Source organism: Trichoderma citrinoviride (assembly GCF_003025115.1).
Source record: "Trichoderma citrinoviride strain TUCIM 6016 unplaced genomic scaffold BBK36scaffold_13, whole genome shotgun sequence".
NCBI classification, from domain to species: domain Eukaryota; kingdom Fungi; phylum Ascomycota; class Sordariomycetes; order Hypocreales; family Hypocreaceae; genus Trichoderma; species Trichoderma citrinoviride.
This window is the reverse complement of record NW_020194721.1, coordinates 1,016,233-1,035,695: the sequence shown is the minus strand read 5'-3', so window position 1 is coordinate 1,035,695 and position 19,463 is coordinate 1,016,233. Positions and strand designations below refer to the sequence as shown.

General features: G+C 56.6%; 7 protein-coding genes across 7 annotated transcripts; 4 read left to right on the top strand and 3 right to left on the bottom strand.

Annotated features, from left to right (window-relative positions):
* Window positions 1-2,149: 2,149 nt before the first annotated feature.
* On the top strand, window positions 2,150-3,007 carry BBK36DRAFT_1126736 (ER glutathione S transferase; the record flags this gene model as incomplete). Its single annotated transcript, XM_024891408.1, has 4 exons — window positions 2,150-2,184; window positions 2,344-2,501; window positions 2,652-2,826; window positions 2,923-3,007. 4 exons carry the CDS (start codon window positions 2,150-2,152, stop codon window positions 3,005-3,007), a joined length of 453 nt encoding a protein of 150 aa, XP_024746885.1.
* A 396-nt stretch (window positions 3,008-3,403) lies between these two features.
* Window positions 3,404-4,945, bottom strand: BBK36DRAFT_1126470 (hypothetical protein; the record flags this gene model as incomplete). The annotated part of the gene is made up of 1 exon (XM_024891382.1): window positions 3,404-4,945. One exon carries the CDS (start codon window positions 4,943-4,945, stop codon window positions 3,404-3,406), a length of 1,542 nt encoding a protein of 513 aa, XP_024746884.1.
* A 1,818-nt stretch (window positions 4,946-6,763) lies between these two features.
* Window positions 6,764-11,321, top strand: BBK36DRAFT_1182322 (guanine nucleotide exchange factor; the record flags this gene model as incomplete). Its single annotated transcript, XM_024896306.1, has 2 exons — window positions 6,764-7,132; window positions 7,411-11,321. Exons 1-2 carry the CDS (start codon window positions 6,811-6,813, stop codon window positions 11,319-11,321), a joined length of 4,233 nt encoding a protein of 1,410 aa, XP_024746883.1. The 5' UTR covers window positions 6,764-6,810.
* Window positions 11,322-12,763: 1,442 nt separating this feature from the next.
* On the top strand, window positions 12,764-13,348 carry BBK36DRAFT_1162264 (hypothetical protein; the record flags this gene model as incomplete). Its single annotated transcript, XM_024894429.1, has 1 exon — window positions 12,764-13,348. The coding sequence occupies one exon, from the start codon at window positions 12,764-12,766 to the stop codon at window positions 13,346-13,348; it is 585 nt and encodes a 194-aa protein (XP_024746882.1).
* Window positions 13,349-13,632: 284 nt separating this feature from the next.
* BBK36DRAFT_1126977 (signal recognition particle subunit) lies at window positions 13,633-15,625 on the bottom strand (the record flags this gene model as incomplete). Its single annotated transcript, XM_024891450.1, has 2 exons — window positions 13,633-14,830; window positions 14,886-15,625. The coding sequence occupies 2 exons, from the start codon at window positions 15,623-15,625 to the stop codon at window positions 13,633-13,635; spliced, it is 1,938 nt and encodes a 645-aa protein (XP_024746881.1).
* Window positions 15,626-16,509: 884 nt separating this feature from the next.
* Window positions 16,510-17,748, top strand: BBK36DRAFT_1126951 (hypothetical protein; the record flags this gene model as incomplete). Its single annotated transcript, XM_024891441.1, has 1 exon — window positions 16,510-17,748. The coding sequence occupies one exon, from the start codon at window positions 16,510-16,512 to the stop codon at window positions 17,746-17,748; it is 1,239 nt and encodes a 412-aa protein (XP_024746880.1).
* A 367-nt stretch (window positions 17,749-18,115) lies between these two features.
* Window positions 18,116-19,360, bottom strand: BBK36DRAFT_1126603 (hypothetical protein; the record flags this gene model as incomplete). Its single annotated transcript, XM_024891398.1, has 4 exons — window positions 18,116-18,630; window positions 18,700-18,985; window positions 19,070-19,159; window positions 19,289-19,360. 4 exons carry the CDS (start codon window positions 19,358-19,360, stop codon window positions 18,116-18,118), a joined length of 963 nt encoding a protein of 320 aa, XP_024746879.1.
* Window positions 19,361-19,463: the final 103 nt, after the last annotated feature.

Below are 19,463 nucleotides of genomic sequence, written 5' to 3'. Positions count from 1 at the left end.
GGGGGGATGCTCTGCTTTAGGGGGTGATGCTCGTTGGGGGGCGATGATACTCGGGTTATCAGGGGGGGGGAGGGGAGCTCAGTTCTTGGGTTGTAGCGTCACATTGCTTGCGATGTGTATTGGCGTGTGCCGTTGATCCCAGCACTCAGAGGATAGTAATCCTGCGTCTCCTTTTGCATCATTAGTAGCTTCAGACAGACAGACGGCCGGCACAATCAATCCCGATACAAAACGTGGCTTGTCAATACGCGTCGAAAATCCTTGATAATACTAGTGGTATAACGCAGAAGCGCAGCGGACTTTTGATGCGGACTTTGAGTGTGTGCGGGACGGCGGCTCGTTCTAGGAGGTGATCGAGGGGGATGCGCAGCTTTAGGCGACGAGAGATGACGCAGGCCTTTTTTGTTTTTGTTTTTTTTTTTTTTTTTTCACGATGCTTGTTGTTGAATGAAGGTGTGCAAGTAAGACGGAGAGACGGCGTGAGTCTCTGTGAGTGCATGGCTTGACTTGTGATTTGCAATAAGCAAACAATATGGCTGCGTTTTGCGTGTTTTGGTGAAGATGGGAGACTTGTGTGGGGGCTGTACATACATCAGGCACGGAGTATCGTATACTACCTATAGTAGTCTGCTACTCCGTAGTGCTGGGGCGAAGATCCGATGGGAGGATATACGGACCGTCGGCGGATGTCCAGATGCCGGGCTGGCTCGGCTAATGCTTTCACAGGAATCGGTTGGTTGAATTGTTTCGAATCGAATGTTTTAGATCGGGAAATTGACCGGTTGCTTCGAACGATTTGTAATAATAACGCATACGCATTGAATGTAAGGAGATTGGAGGTGCTGCTCTTGGGTAAGGATGTGAGCAATCGCTTCGTCCCAATTGACATGTTTTGTCTGGTTGTCAGGATAGTAGTCTGCTAGCGGACAGACAGAGTCCTGAAGTTTGACAGATAGTGATATGGCACTGATTATGATGGTTTGAAATGATCGTGAAGAGCAAATCAAGCATGTCTTTTATGTTTCCTTACTTCTTTACAGTGCGTCGGGGGGTGCTATGGTTCCTGACGTATTCAGTGACCTTGTCTCTCGGTAGTTGAACTCGCATCTCCAGGATAATACATCCGCCGCAACTCGATGCTACCAATAAGACAAGCCAGACAACCTGCTTACCAACGAACAAAAATCTCCGAGCTTATTGAAACAGCTTACATAGCTCGGAAGGGATCTCCATCATCTCAAGAACAACACGTAGTCTACTTGATTTGATCCTCATCCTCCTATGTAGAAAGATAGTACGCATCCACTCCCATTCTCCGCAAGCAACAAATGCCGTTATCCACAAAATAAAGAAAAAAACGGCATTCGGAAATCTTCATTGCGCCGCCTAGCCCATAAGCCGAAACGCGTCTACCTACCTAGGTAGTCAAACCTAGCTTGTAACGGAGTTTATACCTTAGTATGTTTTAGGGGGTAACAACAGAGAGAGAGAGCGAAAAGTTCACATTTTGCCGCTTTGACTACTTGTTACCAGTTTGCTACTAGTGGAGATTCAGCTTGTTGGTTGTGTCTTCTGTCCTTTTCTTTGGTATCCCCCCCCCCTTTCGCGTAAACGAAGGTACATAGCAAGCATGAATATACTACCACCTTAGCACTCCGAGTCGTAGCATGATAATTGGCGGCGAAACGGGAACAAGAAGAAAGTCGTTTGTGTCATTGTGGTTTTAGCCAGACAGGCATTTCCCACTCCCGTATTCCGCCACACGTACATAACATACAAAGAACAACTTTGCCCCGTTCCAACAGCCCAAGGGCTAGCCATAGTACAGGCTACGACAAAAGTAGTGCGTATAATTGCGTATAGTCGACTCCATACAGCTTGGTCTATAGTAGCGGGTGGAATTTGATGGATGGGACGGCTCCTCCGTTTTCCCTCGCGTCAAGTCACTGGGGGATCCCGATTCCCAGCTCTTCAGGGGGGGAGTCCACCTCCGCGGGATCGATCAGACGCTTAAATGGACCACTGCTCCCACGACAAAAAGAAACCAGCCACGACTCATTGAACCAGATACCTCACGATCAAATCACCCCTTTCCCATACTCTCATCTCACTTTAACTTGTCAAAGAAGTCATCCTCCAAGCTTTCAACATGGCCATCACGCTCACCATCCCCGACTCCTACGGGTATGTAAAAGAAAAACCTCTCTCACTTCACCTCAAAACTCCATTCACCTCGCCTCAACAACCACGCCAACATAACAAAAAAACAATGAAGCGAGAGAAAAAAAAAAACACCCAACATCACAATGAATCATATAGACTAACTCAACTCTCAACAACAAGCCTCGTCCTGGCTGCCGCCACATCCACCTTCTTCGTCAACACCTTCCACATGTTCCGCACCGCCAAGCTCCGCAAGGCCAGCAACATCCCCTACCCCCAAGCCTACGCCACCCAAGAGCAGGCCGACAAGGACGTTGCCGCGTATAGATTCAACTGCGGTATGTTCCCAACCAAACCCTCAGTCTTCAACTCTCATCATCTTCATCCCGTCTTTCATTACCTCGCCGCTCCTCCTCCTCCTTGTCCTCCCTTCCACTCCTCACGTTCAACCTCAACATCACCAGACCTAATTGACCATCATCCCACAGCCCAGCGCGCCCACGCAAACTTCATCGAGAACCAGCCCTCCGCCCTCGGCGCCCTCCTCATCTCCGGCCTGCACTTCCCCACCGCCGCCGCCGTCCTCGGCGCCACCTGGGCCGTCGGCCGCACCCTCTACCTGTACGGCTACACCAGCGCCGCCGGCCCCAAGGGCAGGACTTTGTAAGTTTTTTGAAACCCGCCAGTTTCCAGTGCTCCCTCCTAGCAGTTGTCGAGATTGAACCAGCAGCTAACCGACGGATTCCCCCATTCCCCCAGTGGCGCGTATCTCGCTGGCGTGGCAGACCTGAGCTTGAAGCTCATGGCGGCCTACACCTCCTTTGTCCTTGTCACGGGAAAATAAATCTTAGTCGTCAAGTGCAATAGTAGCAGTAGTAGTGTAGGTAGTCATGATAGATGCTTGTTCAATTAATAGAATTCATTAGCCCCTTTGAGAGAATTTCCCTGTCAGAGAAACGCTAGGGTAACAAACGCTTTTCCGCCCACCTCCCTTTCCATGGCCTGCAAGAAAAAGGCCTCCCAGTCTGGGCCCTGACCACAACATCGTCTTTGAGGCGAAAATAGCAGTTTGTCGTCGATTGTCGGCGGCGTTCGTGTGTAGACGTGGGCTCACATCTCATGGGAGGGACAGCGTTCTCCATCGTGTGGTAGTAAAGCAGTATAAAAAGAGGGATATCACAATATACAAAGAAAGCAAAAGAAAAAGAAAAACAACAAGGTCCTGCTCGTGTTCATGCTTCTACCTTCGCAACCTGCGTCGCCGCAGCTCCGAAAACGTCTCCTGCGTGTCGTCGAATTCCACACTCGTCACATGCTCCATCTGTTCGGTCACCGATTTCTCAATGCCATTGTTCCCCAGCAGGTAGTCGCCAAAATACTTCATGGCGTCAAACATTTCTTCTCCCGTCGGAACAATGTACTCCCTTGGCAGGAGGAAGCCGTAGCTCCCCGTGTCTCGGAGCTTGATCTGGTAGCTATAGTGCGCGCCCAGCTCGTGGTAGAACCAGTCAATGGCAGACCCGCCGCCGGATTCTATGCGAGGCCAGACGGGATGGCGGTCGGGAGAGTCCTTGACGGCCACGGCGCCCTCGCAGGCAGAGGTGACCGAGTACGACTCTCCGTTGGACAGGCGGATCGCCTTTGCAATTCCCATCGCCAGTTCCTCCAGGTTTTCGAGATTGGGCGGCTCCGCGTCGCACGTGTATGAGTAAGGAAAGAGGACCTGTTGCGAGTACGAGTGGAGATCCAGCAGGCCCACGAACTTGACGTTGTGTTGCGTCTCGTTCTTGGCCCATTTGGCGAGCTCGCCGGCCTCGAAAGCCTGAAAGGGGGCCTCTCCGCCGTAGCTCTCCGAGCACGGCTCGCCCGAGGCCTCGGCATGGTCCCAGCCGAAGCTAAAGGCGTGGTCCAGGTCCATGCCGCGGCAGAATTGCATCTTGGTTGGCTGCCGGTTCTTGCGCCACAGGCGGTCGACCTGCCAGCTGTATTCGACGCCATCGGGGTTGACTACCGGAATGAAGACGACGTCGAAATGGCTGAGAAACTTGGTAATCATGGGCTCGTTTCCAAACGACGTGATGAAGGACCACGCCACATAGTTGACGGTGCTGGTTGAAATCCACTCGCGGGCATGGACGCCGCCGGTGACGACAATCATCTTGCGCGGCTTGCTGGGGTCGGCCAGCTCCGGCACTCCGACGCGGAGGGCGGGTATGTCTCGCCCTTCAAACGACTTGCCTATCGTGATGTATCTGACATACGACGGGAACATGGCCTCCAGCAGGCGCATCCAGCGGTCAATGACGGGAAGAGGCTGGTAGTCTTGGAAGAAGAGGTTGTCGACGGACCGCGGCTGCTCCAGCAGCGCCCAGGTCAGCCTGTCCGAAGCCACGGCGCTGTCCTCGGCAGACGGCATTGTCCGGTACATGGTCGTCGCCAGGTTCGGGATCAGGATGGATTGCGAGTGGTGGAGGGACCGAGGCAGCAGGCTGCGCAGCGGCGCCACTTGGCTGGCAGACAGCCGGATGTCGACATACTCGTCCGTAAAGGCCCAGATGTCGAGCAGGAGCTGGGCGGCGGCCTCGGCGAGCGCGGCCTCTTCGTCGGCGGTCGTCACGTTGAAGCGCAGCACCAGCTGGTTGGCGTATCGCGAGGGCGAGAAGCTGGGCGCCGTCGGGGCGGCCTTGGAGGGGTGGCGGCCGAAGACGAGCTCAATGGCAGCGTCGCGCAGCCTCGTGAGGATGGGGAAGACGCTGCCGCGACCGCTGGCCGGCGAGGGCATCCGCTGCGTCTGCGCGCCAATGCCGGCGCTGAGAGCGGGAGCTGGGCCAAGGAGAGCCAGCGAGGCCACCACGGCCGCGAGCGATGGCTTCATCTCGGCTTTGGGGGAGCGGCGCGGCTCGGTGGGGTCAGAGTAAGATGAGTGCTGGCGCAATGAAGATGAGGATGAGCAGAATCACGGGCAATCTCAGGATGAATCAATCAGTCACTGTACATGGCGCTGGTGATGGCTTGTCGTTGGGGTTGGGAGGCGACTTTTGCTCGTTAGCCTCGAGGTTGGATGGTACAGATAGTAGTAACCTATAGATACCTCCTGTTGCCAACCAGCACGTTGGTGACGGGCCGCTCTGATACTAGCGGATAGTGGAGTGCTGGCGAGGCTATGCTATGGATGCTCTGCTTAATTCCACAGCAGGTCTAGGCACTGGATTCTGCCACGGTAGCGTCGCCTTAAGCGGTTGCTGCTAGAAATGGAGCCCCGGAAAATAAGGGTACGGAGTCTGGAGGTAGCGGCGACTCAGGGCCGTTGTAGCTGTGCGGCTGGGCGGTGGCCCCAGCTACAGATGACCAGGATGCCCCAGAGGTACCGAGTCCCTGATGGCGGGGCTGTGCCCGAACGTGCGAGAGGTTGCAGAGTGCAGAGGTGGCCTGAGTGCATGTATGTAGTATGTACAAGCACTCGAACAGGCGAAGAGACTCTGTCACAGGTCTGGGTGCTCCCATGGGGGAAATGATGGAACTGCTTCAAAAGTAAAGATGCAAGCTTGTGTTGATCAGGCACGGTCCAAGCTGCCATCAAAAGCAATGAGCGAGGACAGGCCTTGTAATTTGATTCTCAGGTGGTCCCTCGAGGCGGGATTACAGGTGCTCAGATCCGTCCCGAGTAAGGTTCTAATTACGGTACTGGAGCTGGAAGTCATACTTCCCCATTCGTCACACCCGTCAGCAACATCGTGGCACGGATAGGTATGATAATAAGACGGAAAGTCAAGAAGATAAATACAAAGTGAAAATAAGACACAAGACGCCCGCCTCTCTTCCCTCTGCGCTGACGGACGGTGCAACTGCAGAGGCCTCGTCCCACTACTAGCTGGATTCCATGGACCATCTGCGAGTGTTCTGGCCGCGCGGATCCACTGGCGCATCAGCCTCATGCGTGGGCCAGGTACCGGCGAGTAGCGCCGCAGCCGTTGTTGGGCGCCGTTGGACGAGGGCGGTACCGAGCACACGCGCGTACATATTACACCTTCTAGCCTAGCTCGTCAGCGCCCCTTCGCCAGCGCCCAGGGAAGCAGAAGCCCCTGGAGCCCTGCGAGCGTGGCCGTGCAACCTCGTGCATGTAATCTTGGGCACCTTGTTGGCAGCACCTCGCCGGCCTCTACTACTGCAATACCTTGGACGTTGCTCTGCTGCGCTTCTGCCCTGTAATTACCACATACGGGCACCACATACGAACCGACCGACTGCAGAGGCTATGGCGGCGTCGATGCTCTTGTGCTGAGCCAGCAGGACCCTCCAACTGACCTCCCGAGCCCCCCTCCAACCCCCCCCTGGGGCTTTGCTCATCAATCAGTCATAGCATCTTCATCTCCAGCAGAGCTCGTAATACAGTCCCGACTCGAGTCTGCCGCTCTGCTCCCGCCCTGCTGCTCCCTCGCTCAATGCCCCTTCTCGACGCGCCTGGCGCATCCAGCTAGGCCTCGACCCTCGACCCTCGACCCTCGACTCTCCTGCCCGCCTCCGCCATCGTCGCCATCCTCGTCGGGCCTCGTCAGCTCCCGCTCCCGTCCCCGTCCCCCAGCGGCCGCGCCGGATCTCCCCCCAGCCGGCCAGGCGTGCCCTCGCAAACCATGAGCATCGGCCGCCATGCCCTTCTTACGCCGCCGCGGCAACATGGCCAGTGAGACCGACATGCGCCGCCTTACCACTGCCTTTGCGCCGGCCTCTGACGACGTCCCCGAGGCGCCGTCGCCGCCCTCCCAGCCAGACGACGAGGCTGCCGATCCGCAGTCACGCCCGCAGAGCCGCGGATCCGTCTCGTCGCTCGACCGTCCCTCCACGCCGCCCGTCCAGCAGCAGTCCAGCAAGCACCGGCGCTTCTCCGTCCTGCGCTTTCGAAATGCCTCCGACTCCCAGCTGTCTCTGCGTGTCAAGCAGGCTGCCGAGAAGCCTCCTCCCGTTCCTCGACGTAATGAAGCCCGCCCCCATTGTCTCTTCATCTCGCTCTCTGCCTTTTGATACCCACCCCTCCCCTTCTTCTCTTCCTCGATTCAATCTCGGATATGTATCCGGTTTCTACATCTACATCCGTATCGAATCTCTATCTACATAGGTAGATTCAGATAGAGATAGTGATGTGGATAGAGATAAAGATGAAAGATTGAGATTGAGATTCCTCCGCTCTCTCCCTTTCGCAACCACTCACGTCCTCATGGCGACTGACTTCTTTGTTCTTTCTTTGTCTAGCTCCTGCCATCATCACTACCGCTCCCACCATGAACATGGAACCGAGCAGCATCAGGAAATCATCCTCCCGCCTGGGGTTGGCTGCAATGCTGCGACGATCCACCGACATCCCCCGTGACGATCCCTTGTCCAGCCATCGCCGCGAACCCATGCCCAGAAAGTCCATGGGCGACCAAGGACGACCCTCGCTGAGCGTCGCAGACGATGCCGAGCCTCAATCGCCACGGCCCTCGACCCAGACGACGGTTGATTCCACCGGCACCGGGCTCAACATCGCCCCTCGACCCTCCGAGTCCTCGAGATCAGACGTTAGCTCCACTGATCGCGTATCTCACAGCTCTACCCCCAAAAAGTCGACATCGTCCACGTCCTTCTTCAAGCTGCGCAGGAACAAGAGGCCGCCGGAGCCGCTGTTTCCCTTTGCGCACCTTCAGCAAAAGGGCGGCGGCGCCACGCCGGCAGACGGATCCTCGACCGCCTCTCTGGGCGTCGAGGCCACACCACGCCCGGTTTCCGCCCAGAGCACCGGTCTGCACAAAGCCGAGACTGACCACGGCCCTCATATGAACCCGGCCATTGCCCTGTTCAACGCAAACGCCCCTCCTCGCTCCGATCACTCCTCTCCAACCCGGACCACCCTGTTACGCGGGAGGTCGTCCACGTTGAGCTCAATAGGAAGAGACTCCAACGATGAGCACCTCGGGCCTCCCCCCAATTCGCGGACGTCCACCTCCATTGGCCGCAAGAGCTTTGGTGATCTCTTGGGCCTGACCCGGCTTCGCCAGAACTCCGACCTCAGCCGGCAAGGCTCCTTCACACCCGCGACGCCGGGATCCACTGGCTCCAAGAACAACTCGCTTCAGCTGCCGCGCGATTCCATAGTCCTCCCCGAGCGACTCGAGGACGAATCCCCCGCCAAGTACATTGCTCGAATAGAAGGCATGGTCAGTCGAGGCGTCATAGCCGCCGCGCTGTCCAAGGGAACCGACGCTTTCTCGACCGCCGCCCTGAGGAGCTTCATGAGGACGTTTAGCTTCTTTGGAGACCCCATGGACATGGCCCTTCGCAAGCTCTTGATGGAGGCTGAGCTGCCCAAGGAAACGCAGCAGATAGACCGGTGCCTGCAGGCGTTTGCGAACCGCTACCACGAGTGTAACCCCGGCATCTACTCCTCGCCTGATCAGGCCTACTTCATTGCCTTTTCCCTCCTCATCCTCCACACCGACGTCTACAACAAGAACAACAAGCGCAAGATGCAAAAGGCGGATTACCTGAAGAACACCCGCGGAGAGGGCATCTTTGACGAGATTCTCGAGTGCTTCTACGACAACATTTGCTATACCCCCTTTATCCACGTTGAAGACGACCTCGACCTGAACAATGACCGCCACGGAAGCTTCAAATCGAAGCGCAAGATCCTCCCGGCCCCTCCCGGCGACCCTGCCAAGCGGGCAGCGAAGGAGCCTCTCGATCCCTATACGCTCATCATCGACGGGAACCTGGACGCTCTGCGACCCAATCTCAAGTCCGCTATCCCCCTTGAAGATCAGTACTGCTATCTGGGGCCGGGGCAGACGCTGAACTTGAAAGACTTGCAAAAGACTTTTTTCAGGACAGGAGTCCTACAGATTGTCTCTGCGAGGTCCCGCCCAGACGCCTTCATGTCTGACAAGCCCCTCAACAACCCAGACGACGCACCGGGCATAGTCGACATCAAGATTACAAAAGTCGGGCTTCTGTGGCGGAAAGAAGCCAAAAAGAGGAAGACGCGGTCTCCCTGGCAGGAGTGGGGGGCCATCTTGACAGGCGCTCAGCTCTACTTCTTCCGCAACACCGGCTGGGTCAAGAGCCTCATGCACCAGTACGAAAACCATGTCAAGGCTGGTCACGACGGAATACCCATCACCTTCAAACCCCCCTTGGAAGAGTTCAAGCCGGATGCACTCATGTCCACCAAGGGCGCCGTGGCTCTGCTCGACATGTCCTACAAGAAGCACAAGAATGCCTTCATCTACGTCAGGCAGGGAGGCTTGGATGAAGTTCTTCTTGCTGACGACGAGCAGGAGCTTCATGACTGGTTGGCCAAACTCAACTACGCCGCCGCCTTTAGGACATCGGGCGTTAAGATGCGCGGCGTTGCTGGTGGCACCTACGACGGCCACAGTCGCCGGGCTTTCAGGAGGCTCGAAAGCTCAGACGCCACGCAACTCGTCGAGACTCCAACCGGCCTCGTGTCGATTGCGAGGAGCCGAATCGACCACAAGATGGCCGAAGATATTCAGCAGGCGAGACGCGAGATTATGCGAGAGAAGATTGCCGAGGCAGACCGCAAAATAGAGGAAGCCAAGAAGGCCCTGGAAGACCAGCTGAGAAACGCCCGCCACCTCATGATTCTCGCGCCCGTCCAGCCGAGGACGAGGGAGCAGCTTCTCCTGGCCGCGGCTCGCATGTCTGCGCAGCTTAGGTGGGCGCGCATGGAGATCTGGAAGGAGAAGTGCCATCGGGACATCTTGGCTTTGGACTTGAAAGAAGAGGGGGAACTGATTGAGGACAAGCCTACAGCAGCTGACACTCGCCCTTCGGTTGAGGAGCGTCGTGTGTCCTCAGCGCCGCACCCATCCGGTTCTGTGACGAAACGACCCGAGTCCAAGGCAATGTCCGAGAAGCTGCCCCAGTCGCCTCTCGTGGAGGCTCATCCTGACTTCTTCTCGGACAAGAACGACTTCAAGGTGGAATTGCAGGATCCGGCGAGGCCAACGTCGCCGCCATCCACGCGGCCGACGAGCGAAGTGCATCCGCCGCCCGAGGTACAGGAAACGCCCAAGCTGGATATCGGAAGCGTCAGGCATGGCTCGGTCTCGAGCATCACGCCTTCCCCCGTGCAGCCATCCACGGGTACGATGCAGGGCAAGCAGCCGCTCGAGCCACACGATGAGGATGAGACGGCCGAAGTCAAGTCGAATCACACACATGACGAAGTGGACGCGGATGAGAGGCACTTCTTGAGACAGGCGGGCCTGTTGGAAGGAAGAGTAGGAAGGGATCCGTCAGACAAGTCCATCACGTCCACCACCGGAGAGGCTGGCGAGCCTTCCTCATCAGCAGACAAGTTCGAGAGAAGCAAGATTCGGCGCAGCCTTCAACGCACCCTTAGGGAGAGTGCTGGTCATCTCTCCCACCATCGGAGCAGGAAGGGCAGGGAAACGGGCCCGGCGGCGTCGGCAGAGGACACCAACCGCGACAGTACGCTGTCGCGAGGAACCGGCAGCTTTGTTGTTCATGGAAAGAAGGCTTCTGTCATTCAGCTCGGAACAGAACTGCAGGTCTTGAACAACGAGGAGCAGCTGCTGGCTCGGAAGTCGCAGCAGCAGAGCTACCGGCAGTCAACCGACCAACCTGCCTTTTCCCCTCCGAGCGAAGAGCAGGAAGACGACTTTTACTCGGTGCTGGAAGCTCCTTTGGAGCACAGCGTGTCTCGTGAACGGAGGGAGTCGGCAGCGAGCGCCAGTACGGCCACGGCCAGGAGCTTCCGAGAGCTCCACCGGAAGTATTCGTCGGCCCAGGCAGCCCGGAGCGTCTCTGCGGGAGGAAGGCTGGCTATTCCTTCAGATGCGGATAGCGAGGTGGCGGTGAGCTTTTCAGACGGCCGAAGATCGCCTCTGCCACCCATTGAAACAGAGGAAGACGACGATGACGAACTAGAAGCATTCACGGCTGAGTCGGCTATAGATGAGGAGGGAGATACCACGATGGAACTGGAACAGAAGGATGAGGAAGTAGAGCACAAGCTGGAAGATGGGGTGCTGGAGGAAGAGCCGGCCAAGGAGAAGGAGGCAGAAGAGGCAGAGGCAGCGGCAGCACACGACCCCGATTCTCTGCCCGGCCGACCATCGCAAGCAGTGGACGCATGAACTTTGAAACAAGAAAAAAGAAAAAAAGTGATAGAAGGAGAAATGGTAGTCTGAAAATCTTTTGTTCTAGAGGGGCGCGAATATGTATGTCTACTTAGCGAATATTGCAGGGCAACGGGTTGTGCGGGAGGCGAGAGCCAACAAAATAGCAAAAGGAGGTCTTTTCTTTTTCTTTCTTTCTTGTACACTTGACCATGACGGCTGCACTGGAACCACCAATGTCTTTTTTCCCAAGTTCTCTTTTTCCTTTCTCTTTCATCTTGTTACTTTTGCCCCGGTCCGGTTCTCCGAGATGCCCGCTGCTTTGATAGGAGAAGGGGGAAGAACGGGCGACATATGCCCTTCTTTATTGTACTTGTCGTTTCTCATTTGTTGGATATCAGCTACCTGTCAGCCTTGTCTGCTGTTTTCTTTTCTTTTTACCGCTTCTATGCTTACGATCCTTGGACATTTTGTTTGTTATTTTTCTTCTCTTCAGCGCAGATGCCCGCCATCTTGTCATGTCTCCTATGTCTTTTGTCTATACATCTCTCCTTTTAATTTCATCTCTCTACGGTACGAGGCCACGGACATTTCCAAACACACACACAGTTCACATACAGATCCAGACAACTCAGACAACCCACATCCCATGTCAACCTGACAGTATACTACTATATATATACCATACGAAGTAACACACTCTCTCACAACACAGAGGGAGATGCCTGTTTGCCCTCTTTGCTTTTGGTGACCAACTGCCTACCTCAGATGACGATGAGCTTAACCTTCTGTGATGATCAATAGAGAATGGTAAGATGTTGTAGTTTCTAATAATATTCTACGTTACTTGAGACTCGGTAAGTCTGTGCATGTCTGTGCATATCTCTGCGTTTGTTTCCCACATGTCTGCAATTGCGCAGTCGTAAGCCCATGCCCTTACAGCTAAGGGGGGGTGAAAGAGTTACATGAAAATACGACGGAAGCACATCTACAACTCGGAAACAACAAGTAGCCTATCCAGAAGAGTATAGGGAACAACAAGGAAGATGTGACTTTTCGTATCTGACAGAAGGGGAAACGTGACCAATGCTTGCTTACTTTCGGCAAACCAGTCGAGCAACACATCTCGAATGAGCCCTCAAACCGTCCTTTCGTAGTACTACTGAAGATGCGGCTATCCAGCCCCCATTGAACAGGTAAGGTAGTCTCGTGTTCTCGAAACTCGCTACTCCGTGCGATGCTGGTACGACAACTGGTGATGATATCAGGCATGAGAACTGACTTCTTTGCCGCATATACATGGCATCCTTCTTAAATTCCGCATATATGTAGTCCTGTCAACAGCCATGTTTCTTCCATCGGAGCAATCTCAAACCAAACACACAAACCTCGGCCAACAACAAACACCACCAGACATATCAAGCTCCCCCCTCAACTCACCAACAAGACCCATCATCACAATGCTTCCCATCATCAACCTCAGCTTCTTCCTCCTCCTCCTCGGCCTTCTCCCCGCAGCCACCCAGGCAGCAAGCCTCCTCCTCCGTGTCCGCGACCTCATCCCCACCGAATCATGCTCCCTCCAAGGCCTCCGACTCGGGCGTCAACTCCACCGACCTGCAAGCCCCTCGCCGTCGCCCTCAAGCAAAAAACACGTCTCACCACCGGCCCCCCCGTCGACGACAGCCATCCTCATCAAAGGCCCTCCCACGCCGCCCTCCTTCTCCGCCCGGCAACCGCCGCCGCCTGCAGTCCAGAACAACTTTCTCTTTGGAAAAACGTCCCACTTCGCGCGCTCCGACATTGCCGACGCCATTGCCAAGAGCTTTATTAGCTGTTGTGAGGGGACGGATGATTTTTGCAACAACAAGCCGTTTAGCACGATGAGTGGCGACACGGGGCTGACGGCCATTGTGCAGATCCAGAATCCGGAAGAGGAGTGCAAGAGCCCGAATGGCGGCGCCGAGGGCAAGCTGGAGGATGCCGAGGTGATTGGCAAGACGGCCAAGTTCTTTGCCGACCTGTTCAGCGCGTTCAGGGGGTGATGGGGATTTGAAGAAGTGGTAGTAGAGCCAGCTGGTCTGGACTTGGCATGGATTGTATACTATTGCAAAGTTGATTCGACATCGTTCTTGTAGATGTATGAAGGGAGTTATACATACAGTCCTCTCTCGTGCCACATACCCATCGTCTTGCACAGGCAGTAGCTGCCCCCTATTCCAGCAATTCCATCCCACTCTTCACATCACGACATACAAATGTCACATCACCACGTCAAAAATCTTGCCAAATCGTAAACAGTAAAATTCAAAAAAAGATCATCAATAGACTATTTCTTGCCCTTCTTCTTCTTCTTATTGTTCGACCCCGGCGCCGACGCCTTTTCCACCTTGACGCCTCCCCCGCCCACGAGCCCCAGCGTCTCCTCCTCCTTGACGATGCCTCCCTGCGTGGCCTCGCCGGCCCTCTTCTTCCCCTTCTTGCCCTTGGGCCGGTACGACGACCGGTCGCGGAGGGGCAACCACCTCTCCGGGTCGGGCGTCTTGCCCTCGACATAGTTCTTTGGCAGCTTTCTCCGCCGTCGCTTCGTCGCCTTGTCCGCGTTGGCCTCTTCCGTCGCGGGCCGCTTCTTGGAGACGGCGCTGCTCTTGGAAACGGCCACGCCAGCTGCAAACAGCTCGTCCACGTCGATGCCGCCAATCAACTCACCGACAGGGGGCAGCTGGTCGGCGTTCTGCCTGACTTTGGACGCGTCAGACGCCGCATATGCCGCGACCAGCCCGGCCGAAGCCACGTCAGTGGCCTGCTGCTCCCGGAGCAGCTTCTCAAACGCCGAGCCGGCCAGCAGCAAGTCGTCCGCGTTGGACGACCGCATGAGCTCGATTCCGGCCTCGAGCAGAAGCGACCCTACTGCGTGGGATGGGCGGTTCTGCCAGTACTGGGCGGCCTTGACAATTTCAGCCTTGGCCGAGGCCTCTCGCTGCTGTGATCGGAACAGAGACACTGCGAGCGCAACCAGTCCAGGGCTGAAGCGAACATCCGTGTCGTTGGGCTCTTCGGAAGACTCTAAGCGGTTGAGGAAAGTCGTCAAAGTCGTCAGAGCGGCGCCAGCTTGCTGCTGCTGTATTTGTAGCTGAACAATCGTCAGGACGAGGCCGACGTCGTTGGTCCGCTTGGCCGCCAAGGTTTGCAGCTTGCGGAGCGCTTCCTTCTCGTCCAACCCTTGCGTGTGGGCAGCAGCGTTGATGATGGACGCTGCGGTGATCTGTGGGCTGGTCGAAGGAAGCCTTGCCTGGCTAAGAGTCTTTTCTGTTCTGCTTGTGACACCCTGCGTCTTAAAGGCCCCGAGATCAATGATGAGGTTGTTGCGCTTGAGAATGTTGGACTGGTAGCTGAAAAGGTCGCTTTGGGCTGCTGATGCCATCAGGGATTCTGCCTTGCGCTGGCGCAGGAAGGGGTTGCCGGGGGGCTCCAGGGAAAAGTGGTTGTTTTGCGTGATGACGGCAAAGTCACGGCCATCATTGGCACTGCGATGCATGTTAGAACCTATATGGCTGCAACCTTGAGGGCAGTGGCACTTACGTTGGAGGACCCAGCATCTCGTAGACTTCCAGGGCCGAGCTGGGCTTTCCAATCTTGGCAAACAGATACGCCTGCTGGGCACGAATGGATCGCAGCTCCGTCTTCTTCTCTTCGTCGGTCAGTTCGTCCGAGTTATCGCACAACATGGCTGCGCGCTGAAGGAGCGAAGCAGCACGGCTCGTGTTGCCTCGAGCAAGCTCGCCGCAAGCCACGTTGAAGCACATCTCAAAGGTGTCCAGGGTATCGGGGGACATGACCGGGGTGGCCGAGGGCGTCCCCTCCCATTGAGACTGGGTGGTAGCAGCAGAGATGTTGATCCTGAGGTCGCTCTCCTCGCCGGCGGCATCGGTGTCCAACATGTTCCTGTAGATGGCCTCGGCCTCGTGCGACTTCTCGGCCCGGTAGGCGACCTGGGCGGCGACATGGCGGAGGCCGCGTCTGTCCAGGCCGGCGGACTCGATCAAGTCGGACGCCTCGTCCAGCTTGCCCGTCTTGTAGAGCGCATATGCCTGCTCGAGGACGCATGTCGCCTGGAGCTTGATTCCAGCGCCGCTAATGACACGGAGGGCATCGTCGAAGCGATCGAGCTTCAGCAGAGCGACGACCTTGGTGTGCTGAGCGGCAACGTCGTCCTTGTCTGCCTTGATTGCGGCATTGACGGCTTGGAGGATCTGTTCGTGGTCTTGGATATCAGCGGCCCGCAGGAGGGCGCTGAGGGCGTTGCGAGGATCTTGAGGCATTGCAATAGAATGGATGTCGACAAGGTTATGAGAGACGGCGCATCGTTGGTGGGGGAGGATCTGGCGGGAAGTTGGCGGAGCGGGAGCGGAAGGTTGAAGATGCCAATGAAAGGCAAATGGGCCGTAGATGGCGAGTAGATGGCGAGTAGATGGCGACAATGGGTGTAGAATGTATCTCCCTGTGCGTGCGAGCCTCAGTCGTGACCTTGTTCGTCGCAAAGAAGAGGCCAAGCTGGAGCGCTGCTGCGTGATGAAATGCCCAAATTGCCTGCAAGTCCCTGTGGTGGGTTTTCGGGTCCGCGGGGCTCGTGCCGCCACAGGTGGCTTGATTCGACTCGCCCTGCTGGCATTGGAGGCTCAGGCGCCGCCTCATTGTCTCGGGTCCCTCTCCAGCAGGGGCCATGGCGCTGTGGCACCGCTGAGCACGCTGAGCACCGCTGTAGCACGCCTGTAGCGCACCCGTAGCACCGCAGAGGTACTGCCGCGAGCTGCACCACCGCGCCGCAGGTACCTGCGCTTAAAGGGTACATCTGCCCGCAGCCGCGCCCGAGCAACAAGCGCCGTCACCGCCCAACAGCCGCCCCAACAGCCGCGCTTCTCGATCCTCTTTGTCACGCCTCACAGCCGCCGTTCTGCCAACTCCCGTCTGATCCTTCAATCCTGGTCCCTTTTCCCTCTGCTGACTTGAGATCTGTATTACACTCCCCTCTTGGAATCTGAAGCGGAAACAGAGCGAGAGACTTTCATTCCTTCTGCTCCATATTCTGCTGCTCAATCATCTCCAATTGGAACATTGCTTCGATAATAGGTGGCAGTATCTGCCCCAACACTTGATACCCATTCCTTAATTGCCCGTCTTCCTCGGCCATCGCCGCACATCGACAATGGATTTGGATATCGACATGGACGATGCCGCCGCCGACGCCTTCCAAGACGGCAACGAGATTCTACCGCAAGGCGACGACATCTTGGTGCCGGACGAGCCAGAGGAGCCGGGTGAGGTGGCAGACGACGGACCACAGAACGAAGACGACGCGTCAACCACCATCGTCCCTACAAAGATCCACATCAAGGGCCTCGACAGCCTGCACACGGACGACATAAAATCATACGTCAAGAGCCACTTCGGGATCGTGGAGAGGGTGGAATGGATCGACGACAGCTCGGCAAACCTCGTCTTCAGCTCCGAACCCACCGCCCGCGACGCCTTTGTCGCCCTGAGCGCCATCGACATCGCAGATGCGACAGCCCTGGGCATTGGCGAGACGGTCCCCGCCAAAGCCCTGGAGGGCAGGCCGGAAACCTCTCTACAGCTTCGCTTTGCTACCCTGGCCGACCGGAAGCAGGCCGGCGCCGCGCTTCGCAGCAGATACTACCTCCTGCACCCGGAGCACGACCCCGAGGAGAGGCGGCGCCGGCAGCAGGAAAACCGCGCGCGGTATCGCGACCGTGACCGCGGCGACCGCGACCATCGCGCCAGCGGAGGAGGCAGGCGAAGACGCTACTCGGACGAACAGGTGGAGACGTTCGAGGCAAGCATGTACGACGATGCGCCGCAGCCTTCCAGGGACAGCAGGTCGCCCGAGCGGTCAGGGTCGCGCGCGCGAGGAAACAACCGCGGCAAAGAGCTGTTCGCAGATCGCCCAGCGGGGCGATCAAGCGCCAGCAGGAGAGGCAGATCGGCATCACCGCGCCGCGACGACGATGGGGACGCAGCCATGGACCTCTTCGCCAGCTCGTCCGGTAACAGGACGCAGGCTCGATCGATCAAGAGCCGCCTCGCCAGCGAGACCAAATCGAAGGAGCTCTTCCCTACCAAGCCGACCAAGAGAGGCGGACAGCTGGATCAGCTCGAAAAGGCCATTGGCTCAGCACAGTTGAAAGAGGAGGACATGCCCAAGATTGTGGCCAGGCCCGACGCTCCGACCGGCGAGACGTTGAATATCCGGGGCGTCGCGAACCAACGCGCTCAGGGCAAGGACGGCGGCTTCTCCATCAAGGGAGCCGCCGCCAATGCCCGGGAGCTGTTCCCCGACAGGTTCGGCTCTGGCAATGCGGGTAAGGAGCTGCTTGACATGAATCGAACAAAACGGAGACAGAAAGCGGAGGACTTGTTTTCTTAAGGAATCGAAGTGCCGTGGGGAGTAGGAAAGGATCATGGGACGACGGGAGGATCGGTTTCACGAGAAAAGATTGAATTACGGAAGCGGCGGTGTTATATGTGGAAGAAAGATGAAGAATATTCAACGGCGAAAATCAAGTTCTTGAGACGACCTTCTTGATGATACCATGGGCGTTGGGGTCGCGCGCACACACACACACACACAACACATATTCCTCTTTTGATATAGGGCTCATACAATGGCTGCCAGCGAACATCGCTCTCACAAATTCTACTCTATTTGAATGCTCAAGCATCGTACATGCTCTTCTCTGCCTTCTACTTCCACCAAATGACAGCGACTGGTACCCTCCCATCCCCCCCCCTTTTCACCACCACTTCTCCGTCAAGACACGCCTCGGATCAATAAAGCCCTTCAGCCTCTCAACAAGCTCATCCGTCATCCCCCTCGGTCCACAGACATACACCACCGTCCCCGGATCATCCCTCCCATCGTCCCCCACGGCATCCTCCACATCCTCCGCCGCCGTAAACCGTCGCCTCTGCACCTCTACCCTCGTCCCATTAATCACTCTCGTCTCGCCCGCCCCTTGCAAAGAAGAAGCCGCAGCGCCGGTCCCTGTTACAAACAGCTTCACCCTTCCTTTCACTTTCCCCTCGCCAAACAAGCGCGTGATCCTATCCAGGAAGAGGACATCGGAGAGTTCCCCGCTTCGAGGCATCTTGCTCGCGTAGAGAAAGACTACCTCGTCGACGAGAGGCGTTTGCCCGCTGATGCTGGCGCCGTCGTTGCTGCTGCTGTTGTTGTCGGCGATGTAGCTGAGCATGCTGACGAGTGGATTCACGCCCACGCCGCCAGCCACGAAGACGACCTTTTTCAGCCCTCCTCTACCAACAACACCACCACCACCACCATCAGACGCAGTGGAAACAGAAGAACCGTCTTCACCACTGCTGAAAGGGGGCACAAGAGGAGGAGGAGGAGGAGGAGGAGGAAACACAAACCGTCCCCCGACGCGAACCCTCAGCGTCTCCCCCAATATCTCGCCGGCCGGCCGCCACAGCCACGCCGCAGGCTCATTCTCTGGCGATTCCTGCACCGCGAGCTCGAAATACGGCGGTTCCTCCTCAGCAGAAGATGAAGAAGATGACGAAGCAGAGGGGGCGGATGTTATGGTGAAGCCGCCTGCTTTCGGGACGCCGGGGATATATGTGTCCAGCCATTGGCCGGGCAGAAACTTTGTCACATTGAGGTTCCTTGTCAATCCAAAACCCGTTGCTCCAAATTTCCAATATAGAACGGGGAGGAAGATGGGGCTCACCTTTACCGGTCCCGAGAGAAGGCTCAGTCGAAACAGCCTCACCCTCTCATTCACCTGCTCAATCCTCTCCAGCCGCACCTCATGAAGATCCTAAAAAACCCCATCCACAAATTAACATGTTGACTTCGACAACAACAGATTCCCACAATACACACATTGAAAGACGACTCAAAACAAACAGCCAAACTCAGAAAGGGGGAGAGAAAGAGAGAAATTTACCGCATCTCTAGGTTCATCCGCTGTTCTCTCAAGATGTCCCGTCCTCCTCCCCTTGTCTTCACTCGAGCTCATCATCATCGCCCTCGATCCGTGTAATAATTGATGCGTCTTACTAGACGCCGCCGTCCCGCCGTATGACGAAATGAATGCCGCCGCGTCCCGCCGTGATGCAACT